The following is a 16,303-nucleotide window of genomic DNA, read 5'->3' on the forward strand; positions in this document are numbered from 1 at the left end:
TTTTTATTATACAATTTTAACTGTGTTTTAAAATGATAATACAATCCAGCATTGAGATTAATGAATTGGCTTCTCATTACATTTAAAACCCTTTTTTTCTTGTTAGATTACAGTAGCATTCTTTGTCAAGGATTTAGTCGTCAATCAATACACTTAATATGATGTCCTATACAAAGCTTCCTTTGCTATACAGTAAAGAGAGTATTTGGAATCTTTCCACAAACATTCTCTTACAATAACTAAAGAAAGACTTTCAAAGATAGAAACATAATTGATAGTACATAACTGATACTTTAATATTTTTTCCTGTAAGAAAATTGTGAAAGCAACTTCTGGGGCTTTTTATGTGTTAGTTTTTAAAAGAAACAAACATGAATGTTCCTTTTAGGCCCAAATTGTCTTTTAGAGTATTCTAATTTCAGTTGGAAAGTCACTAGTCCTGAATCAATTCTATTTTTCAGTATTATTATACTCATGCTTAGTATTTTTATTTTAATGCTTTATAACACCCAGAACCAATATTATAGCTATCCTGTAAGATAAAAATTAGATTTGGGGAAGGACAGCTATTACTGCATCCTTAGGACACCAAAGTTTCAGTTCACTTATAAATAGATGATAAACTGGAGTTATAAATCAGTGGTAGAGCACTTAAATGGCATGCACAAGGCCTTGAGTTCATCCCCAGCACCAGCAGGGGGGAAAAAAGAGCTGTTATATACAGGTGATTAGCAAAAAAAAAAAAAATCTTGTTTAGCTAAATCTTCTAGTCCTGCAGTACACACAGGATGCATCAATTTGTATAATTCAGGTTGTTGTTGGGTTTTTTTTCTGATATTTTTTATTTGTTTGTTTTGGTCTTAATCGTGTCTCAGTAACTGCTGTCCTTCCTCAGCTTACATAAAACACTGGGCTTGAGGCCCAATGGATGATAGGGCCCTGACATAGTGCCTGGCTCAGGAAAGGTCCCTTCGTGCTTGCCTGGGAATGACGGTTGCTGAATGTGTACACTTGGATTGGATCTGAGTACGGCAAAGCTCAGGCAAAAGCAGACATCTAGACTTACCAAATACAACACAAGGTCAGCTCTAATCAGAGATCATTTGCACAAATAATTCTACAGGGAGGTCAGGCATTATTGAACAAGTAGGGAGTTCAGGAGATCCAAATTTCTGTGATTTATTGCTGCCAGGTGCATGAGTTTGGGGCTGTACTAGCTAACTTTTACAAGTGAGGTTGCCTATTCTTTTCTAAATATCAAATTCCCTTCCTCATTTACTGCTTTGGAGCCTGTTATTCCCGTCTACTCCTCCCACTACACACACACACACACACACACACACACACACGCAAGCACGCACGCACGCACACTTAAATTTTATCATTTCCTTCATCTCCTTTTCTCCCCAATCTTAATCTATGTACATCCTCTCTTTAACCCTCAGTATAACTAAATTGACAGTTATCCTCTTTTACACCTTGTACAGATACTTAACTGCCCACATTCACCCAGTGATATTTCTTCCTCACTCTTATGCTTCTGAACATTCTCAAAAGAAAATTCCCAAGACAAATAAAATAAGGACACAGTGTCTCCTTTTACACGTAGAATTCTATGCTCCTTGAGCCTCAGAAAGAAAAGGTGGACATATAACCACTTTTACAGTCCCCCAAATTTCCAGTTTTTAGTTGTGTTGCAAAATACAATCAACGGGGCAGGCATATGAGCATTCACAATAAATCTCAGAGTTATGAATAAATCTTGGTTGTCAAAAGCAAATGTGTAGCCGCTCCAAAGCGTCTGCCATTAGAATTCAGCAAGGCAGCTGTCAGCTGTTTTCTTGTAATTAAACAGCCAATGAGCAGCTAATTAAGACATATGTGTATACAGAAGTGGAAGTGGGTATGTTAATGAACTGTAGGAATCAATTCATTAAGTGAAAATTGTCAAAAGACCAAACATCAGATCAGCATTTCAGCCTGTGCATCTCTGAGAAGGCGCCCCAAGCAGGAGGGGACACCCTCAGAGCAAGACCCCCCAGCTCTTCCTAGCCACACCTACAGTTCAGCCTCCAGCCAGCCCACACCTTTTGGGCAAGCTATTAATAACCCCAATAGGAAATGTCATGTGGATTTCAAACTTCATATAAAGTAGATGTGGCAAATGAATGTTTCACTACTTATACAGAAACTGGTGTTTAGTACCCTATCAAATGCCTTCTCTCTCGCCTGCCCCATTATATAGCACATCAACTACAGAACTGAAAAGTGGCTTCTTTACTTGTTTGTGTTGTTATTTGTTCACCTGGGTTGTTGTTGTTTAGTCTGCACTTCTAGAAGATGCATTAAAAAGCCTGTGGTGTTTGGATGCACCTAGGATTCATGGATCAAATCCTGGCTTCTCCCCTTACCTATTTGACTTTGAACACATAGCTTAACCTCTCTGCACTTTAATTTTCTTATTTGTAAAACAGACATAAAAATGCTTAGTTTGCAATTGTTAAGTTGTTGTGAACTATAAGTAAGGTTTGCACAGTTTCTAGCATAGAAGGGGGCCAAGAATCTGATTGTCACCACTGCTTTGATCACAGCCATTATTTTTCCCTCTGGTCTTTCATCCAAAATGTGTTTGTTGACTTCTCTAAGTACTGGATTAGCTACTCCAATGAACAAGGCAGTTGGTGAGAAAGATGAATAAATTAGCAAGGTAAGGGCTATGAGGGGGATAAATTCAGGGCTCTAGAGATACACATGGGTGGAGTTCTTCAACCAGATTTGGGAAGGGCCAAGTCAAAGAAGGTCCAAGAGAATGTGAATACCTCAGTGAATTCTGAAGGAAAGGGGTTTCCAGCAAGAGGCAGGGACAGGGTTCCTTTGGAAAACTTGGAACACAGTAGTAACTCAACATAGCATGAGGCTGAGAAGAGGATCAAGCATGGCAGAGAGGTGCCTGGACAGGTGGTCATCACCTGCTCGTCAGTAGGCACCATTGAATGTTTATAAGCAGGGAAGTGACTTGAGCAGTTCTGTATTTTAGGAGATCTTTAGTGACTGTGTGAAATGGATAGAAGGGATGAGAAATGAAGCAGGGCTGCCAGCAGTATAATAGCCAATTCAGGAGACATACATGTGGCAACTCCAGGAAATTGCAGTAAAGATGGAGAAAAGTTGATGGATCACAGAAATATGAAGGTGGTGAGAAGCTGCCTGAATTGTCAACTGTTTGGGTTGTGGATGGGCAGGAGGCAGAGATGCAATGAAGCTATCTTTCTACCTTGAGTGACAGGGGAGCTGAGGTAGATGGTACCTATCAGTGAGCAAGAAAACACTGGAGGAGACCAGGCTAGGAAATGGGCAGTGGGTTTAGATATGTTCTGTTCTGGAAAGAAGAGAAAACCGTTTGTCTTAAGTTCTTGGAACTTGTGTGGGTAGAGGAAAAGGTGATGGGGCCCTAGAAAGCCAAACCACAATTTTGGATAGATACCTATAGGAAGTAGGGAGGACTCTTTCAAAAATCTAATGGTAAGCTGGTGACCCTGTAGGAAGTGGTCTCAGCCCAGTCACATGCTTGCACCCTGTAAAACAAAGTGTGTATGTATGTACCTAACTGGTGTATATTCCATTAAAGTAATTTCACATAATTTACAAATAATAACAAAACATATAATATTCTTTATTGTAAATTTCGTGCAGACACTTGATTCTCACTGAATACTCTTAATGGGTTTTGCTGAACTGTTCCATCTCTGCCTGTAGTTGCAGCTGACAAAAGTCTATAGTTCCAACTTGAATCTTGGTTGATGTTTCATTTCCCTTAATGAACAAGAAGAAAGTGAAATGACATTTTGAACTTCACTCATTCATCAGTGATGATATAAACAATTTTGCTGAATCAGATCAGAGTTCTCAAATACCAGAAGAGCATTTCCTCCATTTTTCTACTATTCACAATGAAATGGCTACACACAAGGCATACTTTCAAGTTCCATCTGCATCACTGTCATTTTCTGCATCACTTTTTAAATTCAGACCACAAGCAAAGCAGTAAATCAAGCCTTGATTGGCAGCATTTGCCAATTTCTGTGGTGTAAATACTCACCATATGGCCATTTCAAGCTACCCAACGTTCCCTCTCACTGAACACAGAGTGGAGAAGAGATGTACAGTAGCACACTATTATACAGTATTTCCACCTTTCAGCTATAATTGTTACAAATAATTTCAAGAGCACATGCTGGCAAAATAATAAAATAATTAGTTGATTTTCAATAATGGTTAGGTTTAGCAACTGGATTTAGCAACAAACTTCCTGGAATTTTAGCAATCAATTTTTACACTCTGATATGAACCTTCTTCTGGACACCAGGGCCTCAGTCCTGATCCTGGGAAACTCCAATCTAGTGGGGATAGTAAACAAATTCATAGTGAACAGCCATATTTAAAAGTATTGGGGAATAGACTTTTCCAGAAAGTGGTAGGCAGACATCAGAAATAAAACTCAAAGGCATATTGAGGGCAAAGCAAAGTAACGGAGGAAATGCTAGAGAGAAGTCTTTGAGAATGGAAATTGAGGCAGAAGTTTGATATGTGGGAACTCCGTGTGTCAAAAGGTGAGACTGTGTGACATCAGTTCTTTAGTCCAACACCTAAGAGAAAATACTTAAGTGGCAGGGCACTGGACTTAAAGTCAGGCTTTTGAGTCAACTTTCTCTCAGTACTAACACTGGGAGTACCAGCCCTGGGACCTTTAACTCTAAAGGCCTGTATATTATATTATTTGCGATGACTGAATGCTGCCACTAGGTGGTGGTAATGTGCCGCACTCTCACTAAGAACTACCTGAAGTTCATCAGGATGACTCTGCTTAAGCCCACCATGTTTGTAAATGCACATCTTCATGTATTTTGACATCAATTAAAAAAAAAAATTATGAAAGCCAATGAAGTAATTCATTAACTCATCCTTTATAAACAATAAAATTGCAAGACTATATACTTAATGTCTTTCCCAGCTTCTCACAGTTCCAGCACCTTCTTTTCGGTACACAGTGCCTCCATTCCTCCCCAGACTCCATGCACTGACTTGTGCTACCCCTGTTCTCTGTATGATGACCTCAGACTGCCCAGCCCTGAAACTCATGTTCCAGGTCTACTTCAACCTACCTCCTCTACTATTGCTCCCCAGACAAGATCCTATTTGTACTCTTAGGAGCATATTGCTTCTTTTAGGTAGGAAAGTTCTTATTATACTTCCTCCTTCTCTTCTAATCGCTCTCTCTCTTATGTCTTCTTTAGCTTTTAATATTTTATCAGGTTAGCTTCCCAAACACTTAAACCTCTGAGAAACCCCCAAGGACTGCTGAAAAGAAGTTTAAAGTAGAAGAAAGCCAAACTCTTATTCTTTCTGAAATGCAAAGTTCAGTGTTCTTCTGAGTCACAGAGGCTTACCCACTCTCTCCCTTCTCAGGTCTCACTTTATAACCCTGCTTGACCCCTCCTATCTGGTATTCTCTAGTTCTCCTTGTGGGTGTGACTCTGTTGACTTAGTGCAAAAGATAGCTCTCTTCTCTGGTTTTTAGCTGTGCCACTCCCAGAACTTCTTAGCAAGACTTTCCCTAGTGGGCTCAATTGAGGACCAAATGATGATACCAAGAGCAAGATATGTCCCGTTGCTTGCTTTCCCCAAACCCTTCCAAACTTACACATCTCAGTAGTGTGGTCCTCTTCTGAGTGGACAGCTCAGAAGCCACATTAGTTCCAGACACAGGGCCACTCCTCCAGGCATTCATGGAGTGCCTTGTGGATGCACTTCAAGTTTAAGGCATAACGACTCAGACAGCATTTGTGGTAGTGACTGTGTGCCCTGGCTGTAAGTTTCATTGTCATTTTGTTTGTAAATGAACCAACGTGATCGAGATAGAGGTGTGGTGTATCAAAGGGGGCAAAATTTTCTGGTCAGAAAAGAGGGGAAATGATAGAATCACAAGAGTGATTTTTTTTCATGTGACTCCTAACCCATATCTGTTGCAGCTGTAGAGGAGGATTTTGTGACATGTCTAGGCAGTATTTCTTTAAGGTATATTTCTTAAAGAATAATTACTAGCTGCACAGGTGCAGTAGTGAACCTAGCAGCCTAGGTTAACTAAAGGGCCTCATCTATAGGAAAACACACCAAATCAGAGTGGATCAGCCTTGCTATTTGATTATGCATACCTTGTTGCTTTTTTTTTAATCTTTACAGTAATTAAATGATTGCCTTTTATGAAAACAATGAAGGAGGAATTCCTTTGACAAACAGGGGAAACATTAAAAAAGGACAATAGTATGAGTTTTAGAAGAACCTATGAAAATTTTTACCCTGGCTTTACCTTATGCTAGAGGGGATATTATGAGCAAGTCTCTGCACCCTCATAAGGCTTTCTTCAGCCCTGAAATAACAGAAATGAAAGTATCTGCCTTGTCCTTGTCGAAATTAAATGTCATGATCCACATAAAGCACAGAGTGCCTAGCACATCTTAAGAGCTATTTAACAGTACCTAGGTCTTGTTCTAAACAGATGTCAAAAGATACATAGACTTGCAAATGACTATCATGAGGAATAAAGTCTGTTATAGTCACAAACCCTGGGAACGGGATCCATGTCAGGCCATGCAGGGGCCACACAGGGAAGCACCACAGTCAGTCAGGAGGTAAAGGGAAGACAGGAGCTCCTGGGCCATAGGAGCTGTATTGTGGTTTCCATGGGAAGGAAGTGCACCACAGGGGGAGCAGACCCATGACTAGCTAGTTTGTTCTACTTAATAGTTATGGGGTGCAGGGCCTAGGGTTGTTTCTGGTGGTCTTCTTGCTGACCCAGGAGTGGTAAGGGCTGGGGAATATTGGCTGGGAGTCTGAAACCTAATCAAGGAGGTTGTGACCTGGCTCTGACCTGGTTGGTATGCATTCAAAAGGTACACTGCAGGCAAGTTGCTTGCTTTCTGTAGGGATTAGCTGGTCCTGGGAAGGGTAGTACCTCAGCAAGGCCCCAAGATGTCAAAGCATCTAACGTGCAGAACTAAAAGATATGATTAATACAATCATTAAGATTGATCTATCTATCTATCATCATGCCCTCTAATTCCTTTGTGGTAGAGAAGACTGATGGCTATATACGGCTTCTGTGCTAATATTCAGGAACCTTATTTACCGTAGTGTGGTATCAAATTAATATGTGGAAACTAAAAGCCAGCATCCTTTTCATTAATGACCCTGAAGAGCTGTGTGTAGTCTGGATTTCAGACTTTTGAAAGAAGTAAAACAGCTAGAGAGGATCCCAAGAAGAAACACTAAAGGTAGAAAAGACCCTATAAAGGAAGATTGACAGATGTGGTGATTGGGGCTACAGGAGACACTTCCCCAAGAGAGTTTGACAGCCCTCAGCATTGGTTCCATTTAAAGGAAACCAGAGTGTGCAGACGTTATCCATATTCAAGAATTATTTAAAACCAACCACAATGGGCTCAATATGAAGGCAGCAAAATTCAACCCCAACTAAAGGAAAAACAAATAACCTCCTGAGCCAAGGCACCTGCAGTGGTAACAAACACACAGGGTATGAGTGGGAGCCGGGTCTCAGGAAAGAGATAAACACCTTTCAGCTTTGACAGAGATTATGTGTCTCAGACTGAAATGAACACCTAGACCGGTGACCTCTTGGTGTCTTTTTCTAAGGATTATCCGGCCCTGTTACCGCTTATATTTTCTTGACTTCTCTCCATTAAGTCCAAAGAAAGCTTTACTTCTCACTTTCTTTTCACAGGGTACAACACACACACACACACACACACACACACCACAGCTTTATATATCGTGAGAACAGATTGCTTTACAGAAGAGATCAGACTTGATATAGGGTAGATTTCAAGTACAGTGCAGATCTGGGTCCCCAGGATTGCCTATGTTTAGGTTAGCAGCTTAGAAGGGTGCAAGAAGGAGTGAGAGCTGAGGATCTGCCTCCTACCATCTTCCCAGGTTGATTTGCAAAAGTAAACAAGAGGGAACCGAGGTCACATGCATCGTACACATTGACTTGGTCCTCAGAGACCCCAGTCATCACAGAAGGAAGCAGATGAACTCGATTGTTCTTCCCAAGTAGTTCACATATCTTTCCATTTGTACAGTGTAAAAAAATCAGAAAGCACAGATGAAAAGAAACTTAAAATCACCTGTGGCCCCACCAGACACAGCTAATGATTTTTTTTTTCATTTTATGGCATAATTTTTTAAAGCTTCTTCTAAATATATAGGTTCTTTTTCTTTTTAGTCAAAAAATTTGATGATACTGGGTTTATTTCTTTTAAAATTCAGAAGTATATTTTATCATCTTTTTATAACAATTGTATTTCTGAAATTCCATTAACAGATGCTAAATTCCATTGTATGTGTATACAATATGATTGTCACTAGTGTTGACATTTAGGATCTTTCTAAATTTTTTCATATTGTAAATAGTGCAGCAAAAAATGTTCTTATAGGTGAATCTTTATGCCATTCTTAATATTCCCTTAAGGTATATTTCTTAAAGGGTAATTACTAGCTGCACAGGTGCAGTGGTGAACACCTGTAATCCCAGCTACTCAGGAGGCTGCTACAGGAGAATCACAAATTTATGGCTGGCCTGGGCAACTTAGCAAGACCTTGTCTCAAAATAAAAACTAAAAAGGGTTGGGGTATAATTCAGTGGTAGAGCACCCCTGATTTCAATCCCCAGTACTGTTTAAATAAAAAAGAAAAAATGTAATTAATGGCTCAGTGGGCATGTTTCTAACAATTTTGATGTAACTGACAAGTTGGCCTCTAGAAAATTCCTTCAGTGGAAGAATACCCTTACCCCAACTACTTGTCAAGTTCTTCAGGACTTCACTTTCCCCTCTTCACCAGCGTCCCCTTTGCTGGGATCACATATCTTCACCATTAAAGCTTTGAAGATGCTTTTGTACCCTTCGTGGCTCTGCTTCATAGAAATTACTCTATTTATCCTATTTTTCTTTTGAGGACATGTCTAGCTAGCAAAACTTCTGAAAGATAAGTCAACAATTAAAAGATAACCAAAGCCCCTTCCTTGTATATTTGAAATTGAGAAATATACTTCTAAATAGCATTTTGGTTAAAGAAATTTATGACAAATCTAGAACATGTTCAAGTGGATAATAATGAAAATACTGCATAGTAAAACTTGTGGATTGCTGCTGAAACATAACTAAAAAGAACATTTGCAGCTATAAGAATAAACACCAAAATCAATGAGCTAAGAATCCTGCTCAGAAAGTTAATAAACAAACAAAAATTAAATTCCTGAGGCTAGTAGCTCCTTGTGCACCTTCATGCACCTTCTCATTTTCAAAACAGTACTGGACACATAAGAGGAACTTGAGGGACCTCAGACTGAATTTGTTAAATCTTAAAAGGCCATGACTCTGAACACTGGTATTACAAACTGTCAAGGACTGAGAAAGAGTACAAATCTGGCTGATCTGCCAAAATAATCCATCCAAGTGTCATCTAACTGCTTGCACCAGGACCCAGGGAGTGAGAGATGTCTAAGAGGCCACCATGGTGCATCAGGATCACAGTGCTCTAGGTCATGGTGTGGCTGCATTTTCCTTAAATCTGGGCATCCAGTTTGTGTTTATTTTGCTAAAAATATTCTGGAGCTTGGCTTGGTGGTACATGCCTGTAATCCCGGAAACTAGAGAGATTAAGGCAGATTTGGGGCCAGCCTCAGCGATTTTGTGAGACCCTGTTTCAAAATAAAAACTAAAAAGGTCTGGGAATTTAGTTCACTGGTAAAGCACCCTGGGTTCAATCCCTAGTACCAAAAAGAAAAAAAATTAAAATATATTTTGAAGATAAAGGTTAAAGACAAACTCCTTTGTATCAGTCCATCGAACACATTGCTTCTGATCATCAGAAGGCAAGAGCAGGAGTCTTATCTTGTGCCTTTTACATAGACAACTGTAGGTTGAAGTTTAAAAAAGTTTTGCATGTGTAAGGGATGGAGTATTAGGCTCTGGGGATCAATTTTACCCAAGGAAAAAGAAGTGACTTTAATTTCATTAATGGTCTCCTGGATGATTCTGCTACAAGTTTAATTCTCCATTAAATATTAATGCTGCTCAGTGCTTAGTATACTGCCTTGAGTATCATACCACTCAAACTGACACTAACCTGTTTTATATTTTATAACTGAATCACAGGGCTTTTTCAGGAGAAGTCAGCAAAGCAATGCCACCTACTCCTGTCCTCGTCAGAAGAACTGTTTGATTGATCGAACCAGTAGAAACCGCTGCCAACACTGTCGATTGCAGAAATGCCTTGCCGTAGGGATGTCTCGAGACGGTGAGCTCCCACAGCTTGAGTGGTACAGTAGCATGGGGTTGTGAAACATGGACCCAGATCTGCCAGGAGATGCCCTCTCCCCACCCTCGCCCATCCCAGGCACCCCTGGCAGCGCTGTGGAATCCACAGCAGTTTTTTCTCCCCATAATTTACCAGAGTCAGCTGCCTGGCCCATGGGGAGTAGGGGGCAATATAGAGAATTGTCCCATAAGGTTTTCTAACATCAGAAGTTACAGGTAGATGAATTTATTGAAGGCAAGTGTCATCTAAAGGACTTTAATGAATATAATTCCTCTGGACATTTTCCCCCATAGGAAGCACATGCCAGAACTAATTGTTACCTGCCTTACCCTAGTAGTGTGCTGGCAGTTGGGATGAAGGAAGTTTTATGCTAACTGGATCTTTTGAATCACATGCCCAGGTCAAATATTTGTACATGCAGAATGTTTGAAAATAGTGCAAAGTGTGGCTAAAGGACAAATGCTCTTTTCATTAAAAGAAGTTATTTTAAGGAAAAGAGACCATCTACCATTCAATTATAGAACATTTTGAGATCTTCCTGGAAAACTATCTTAAGTGCACTGAATAATCAACACCAGATTTCAAGGCAGTTATTCTTATACATGGAAACTGGGCAGAAAGTACAGCAGGTCCATTTTAGGGACTTTCTGAACATGCTGGCTGTCTTGAGAGATCCCATCGAAGGAAGCTGTCTCCTCCAGTGGAATGGTAGCCTGTGGGCCACCTGTCTTCTCCATAGTCACATGCTCTTAGGGTCACAGACCCACCCAGGCATGACCCACCTACAAGGCCCCCCGTATTCCCCTACAAAAGTAAAGTTGTTATCATCAGAAGATACAAGTCACAGAACTTATGCCATTTTCTCAGAAATTCCTGAGACACACAACTCTGCAGGGTTCCTCTTCCAATGGCACTAAACTGACAAAGATAGGTACATCTCTTAGGAACCTGCAAGTTAAAATTACAATGTTATGTGTGCATTTTTTCAAGAGCTGTTCCTTGTATTTCACTTATTGGGAGATAACTGTTGTTAATGTTAAGGCAAAAGTTAAAGCATAATCGCAGAGTATGTTTCACCTATGGGCATGAATCCTGTTGGAGGTCCTAAAGTATCCTTAAATGCAAAAAATTAAGTAGCTACAGTATGCCTTTTGGAAAATTTACATATGAAGAGATAGCATGGATGGAATTAGGAGATTATGAAACTATGGGCCTGAAATTCAGAGCCCACACCAAAATCTCTTTACCATCTAACTGGCCCCATCTAAGTTTGTTATCTGAGTTGTAGAAACTGAAAACTGACCACTATTCTAGTTCACTTTTTTCCTCTGTGCAGAAAGACAGTACATCCTCCTTGTTAGAAGAGTCCAGCACCTGGCCAGTTTGGTGGCCATGGTTCCAACTTTATTTCCCTCTCTCCCTCTTCCTGCCCCAAACTCGTGTGACTTTACTCCTCCAACCAGGAGTAAATTAACCAACAATCAGGAGAACCAAGTCCTCCAGCAGAGGCTTTATTCACATATAGAATCCAGCTGAAAAACAAATTAGTGGGGAAATTCAGACCAGGAAATCATAAGGTTTTTTTTTTCTCCTCCTCCTCCTCCTCCNTCTTCTTCTTCTTCTTCTTCTTCTTCCTCCTTTCTTCTTTCTTCTTTCTTCTTTCTTCTTTCTTCTTCTTCTTCTTTCAATTATCTGGGTGTTTCAGAAGAAATCATTTGAGATTCTGAATAAACCGAAAAATTGCTCAGTCACCACTTCACTTAAATTATGGAGACACATCCCAAGGAGAAGCATCACAAACACAAATCCACCCAACAGGGATCTTATATAGTATTTGCCCTTTCAAAATCTTGATATCCATTCTACTCAAGGCTAAAAGAAATCCACAGAAAGTGTCACTTAAATAATGGTCCAAGGATTTCACAGGGGCTGCCAGGACCCACAAGTGGAGGAGGGGGCTTCTTAGATCAGGCCTTTCCATAAAGCTTCAAAGCCAACCAAGAAGAACCTCATTCAAGTGTACAAAACTGAGAACTGAATGAAAGTTGAGGTCGCCTTCACCTTGGTGTGCTCTGTGAGTCTTTGCATTGCTGCTCCTTGGTCTGAATGCTGGGGAGAAGGAAGAGGCCTAGGCTAGTTTTATAGGTGGTAAGCGAACAAGTGCCTTAGGTGACATCTCAGTGGTGCCCAGTGAGCCCAAGGATATGTGATGGCAGAAAAACAGGGAGGATTATCCAAGCATTCCCCTACCATCCTGAGTCTGTTTCTGAAACATCAGTTTCTCTGGGGTGTGCATTTTCCAGGGAAAGATGGAGCCAGCCTGTGTGGGGTGGGACTGTTTTTACCTCCGGATGTCCTTATTTTATGATCATGTGGCTATTGATTGAGATTGAAACTTCAAAGGAAACCGTAAAGACTGCAGGAGAGGATAATGAAGAAAAGCACATTTACATGGTACCATTTGGCTGTTTTCTTCCAGCTGTAAAATTTGGTCGAATGTCGAAAAAGCAGAGAGACAGCTTATATGCAGAAGTGCAGAAACACCGGATGCAGCAGCAGCAGCGCGACCACCAGCAGCAGCCTGGAGAGGCTGAGCCGCTGACACCCACCTACAACATCTCGGCCAACGGGCTGACAGAGCTTCACGAGGACCTCAGTACCTACATCGATGGGCACACCCCCGAGGGCAGCAAGGCCGACTCTGCTGTCAGCAGCTTCTACCTGGACATACAGCCCTCCCCAGACCAGTCAGGGCTTGATATCAATGGAATCAAACCAGAACCCATATGTGACTACACACCAGCATCTGGCTTTTTTCCCTACTGTTCGTTCACCAATGGAGAGACTTCCCCAACGGTGTCCATGGCAGAACTAGGTAATGGCTTGCATGCTTCTGCTGGGATGCTCTGCTTACGCCCTGGGTAGTAAAGGGGTATGTTTGACTTTCCTCTGATGAGTTATGTTGTTAAAATGATGCAGTTCACTGTTACCATCTAGGCTACTTCAGATTCCAGCCCACTCCCTTGCTTTTGACTGTCCATCATTTCCCATAAATGCTTAGCCTCTCAGCATCAGAAATGAGACAAAATTAAGGAAAATTCTGCAGAAAACATTAAGCATAGGGAATGGTCACATTAACTTCAACATTTTTTTTTTTACTTTAGTCATATTCCAGATATTGCTTTGTACCTAAGGTCACCAAAAAATGGCAGTTTACAAACTGAACCTGGCCCACAGACATGTTTTTTGGCCAGCACAGAATTTTTTAAAGTGTTTGGTTACTAAAATTAAACTTGCTTTTGTTTTGTTTTGTTTTTGATGGACACATAATAATTTGCATTATGGAGAAAAATGTGATGCTTTGATACATTGTGTAATAGTTAAATAAGAGTATTTACCATATCTATTCCCTCATACATTTATAATTTCTTTGTAGTGAAAAATTTTAAAATTCTCTCTACTAGTTTTTTTAAAAATATTTATTACCACATGGTTAACCACAGTTACCCTATTGTGCCATAAAACACTAGAACTTATTTCTCCTATATAACTGTAAGTTTGTACTTGGTCAGTCTCCCCTACCCCCATCCCAATAAACTTGGACAGTTATGAAAACTTTAGATTTTCAGCTATTTGTATAAGGGGAGGAAAACTAATTACGCTGGACCAGGCTTTGTGAATGTCAGCATCCAACTGGTACCAGTCAGGGGGTGACACCTCCTGATAGGCCCACCCCCACTTCTTCCATTTGTATCATTTGTCCTGTCCCCTATACACATTTATGTATACTATAAATATTAAAAATAAATTAGCTTCTTCACCTGAGGATGGATATTGTTGACCAAATTTATATTTTATATAAGGCTCACCATACCCCACCCCCTCAATCCCATTTCCTTATTGCTGGCACATGACTGCTTCTTGGGAGACGTGACCTAGAAATGTTGATAACACAGACAATGGAAAACTTTCCATTTCGAGGAAGTTATATTAACATCCTCTGCTATATTTAATCGATTTTTAAATACAGCACTATTATTAGAAAAACTTTGACAAGAACCTTTGCAGTTTTAGAATTTGATCTTCTCCTCCTAGTTATTCCTCACACAAGGTTATAATCCTTTGGGACATTTCAATTAGTTGCTGTGGAGATGACTAAGTTAATACGAGGAGAGAATGAAGACCTCAGATGGAAAAGAACCAGCAGGTTCTGACTTGAGCACAGAAATCCTCAGTTCACAGAAATAATGGCTGTGTTCTTTAGAGGGTTGCTCCACCTCTGTACCCCATAAAACATCTTTTAAGTGAAATTTATATTTCCAGTAAAATCTTTCTCCAAATAGAACAAATTGAATGTTCTTTACGGTTTTTACAACAAGCATCTCTTTATGGGTCTAAATTTAAATCCTCAAGAGCAGGGACATGTTAAGCCTGGTCTTTAACCACTGAACAGCATTAAAGGTGTATCACAGCTCTTTTGATTAACAGAGAAACCTCTGAACTAGAAGCCAAGCTGAGCAGAGGTAGGTTTGATTTTTTTTTTCTTGAACTAGAACAAAAACCTTCCATTTTTGTCATGAAATCTTGGTTGCCTGAGCCTTAAGCAGAACTGTAATGAAAGTAAAATTTTCAGAAATGAATAGGGATTTGATTGAAAGCTGACATGATCCCATGAAAAATGACCTGACTCATTTTAGGTTTGCTTCCACCTTACCATAAATACTAGTGAATCTATCCTGTTTGCTTGTCAAATCTTCAATCCTGAAATAAATCCATAGAGCTTAGCCAAAGTGATGCCCTTGAACATGGCACTTTGGCTAAAAGTGCACTAATACCTGACTGGGGTCAGAAATGGCTGAGCTGATTGTCCCAAGTCACTGAACAAACCAACCTCTTCTTCTATAGCAGTTGCCTCCTGGGGCATCTGGGGAGCTCTGTGCCCTTGTACTTGATATTCTTTTGAAATCACGATTTTTTCCCCATGTGTTATATCATATTCTAGGATGAATTAACTCATAACTATGAGTAGACCCAAACTCAAAACTAAACTAGAATTTTTCTGAAAAGGCAAAAGTTGGGTTCTAATTTTCTTTCCCATTTACAGATGCAGAGTAGTTCATGAAACTAAAAGTAGCATGAAAATGACCTAGGACTTACTTTGCCACTGTAAAGCCACATAAAAATCACTTGATATTTCTTTTGTGGCTTAAGTCCTATTGTCCTTTTTAACTGAGACTCTTGATTTCAAAATAAGCAAACGTTGGCATCATATTTTCAACAAATGAAACCAATTGCACAACAGGAAAATTGTAAATTGACATATCCTAAGTACAGTTCTATCTTTCAATAAGAGTACTTACTGCCTGTTACTTTCATTAAAATAGAAATCATATTTCATTAGGAAATTTTACCCTTGATGTGCAGTTGGTACCTGAATTATACATTCCATATTTTTTTTAAAGCACTAATTGTGTCTTGTTGACTATAATTGTTAACTAATGTTGTGCAGAAAAGATGAGTGACGTATTGGACATAGAATGAGACAAGTCAGCTTGTGTGAGCTGTGGTCATAGCCTTGCTATAAGTTGTACCAACCACTGTAAGTTTTGTGACCTGCAAGCTGCAGTTTCCTTACCTATAGAATATAAAGGTTGAATACAGACTCTGAAGACAGGTTGTCTATGTTAAATACATAGCTCTGCCATTTTCCATCTGTGACACCTTGAAAGATGTCACTTGACTTCACTGTGGCTCAATTTTCTCATCTAATAAATGGAGACGGTACTAGTACCTTTTTCCTGGGATTATAAGGATTAAGTGAGAAAAAATATATATTTTCAGGACAGAAGTAAATTATATGGATCTGGCACATGGCAAATGCTATGTAAGAGTTATTTATTATCAT

The 16,303-nt window shown here is 39.8% G+C and overlaps 1 protein-coding gene across 1 annotated transcript in view; it reads left to right on the forward strand.

The window, feature by feature from the left end:
• The window catches only part of Rora (RAR related orphan receptor A), a 91,260-nt gene that overhangs the window by 60,419 nt on the left and 14,538 nt on the right, over positions 1-16,303 (forward strand). The window contains exons 3-4 of the mRNA XM_015480594.2: positions 10,236-10,377; positions 12,878-13,273. Coding sequence (XP_015336080.2) covers positions 10,236-10,377; positions 12,878-13,273 — 538 coding nt within the window. The remainder of the gene's footprint in view (positions 1-10,235; positions 10,378-12,877; positions 13,274-16,303) is intronic.

This window comes from Marmota marmota, unplaced genomic scaffold, assembly GCF_001458135.2.
Source record: "Marmota marmota marmota unplaced genomic scaffold, marMar, whole genome shotgun sequence".
Lineage (NCBI taxonomy): Eukaryota > Metazoa > Chordata > Mammalia > Rodentia > Sciuridae > Marmota > Marmota marmota.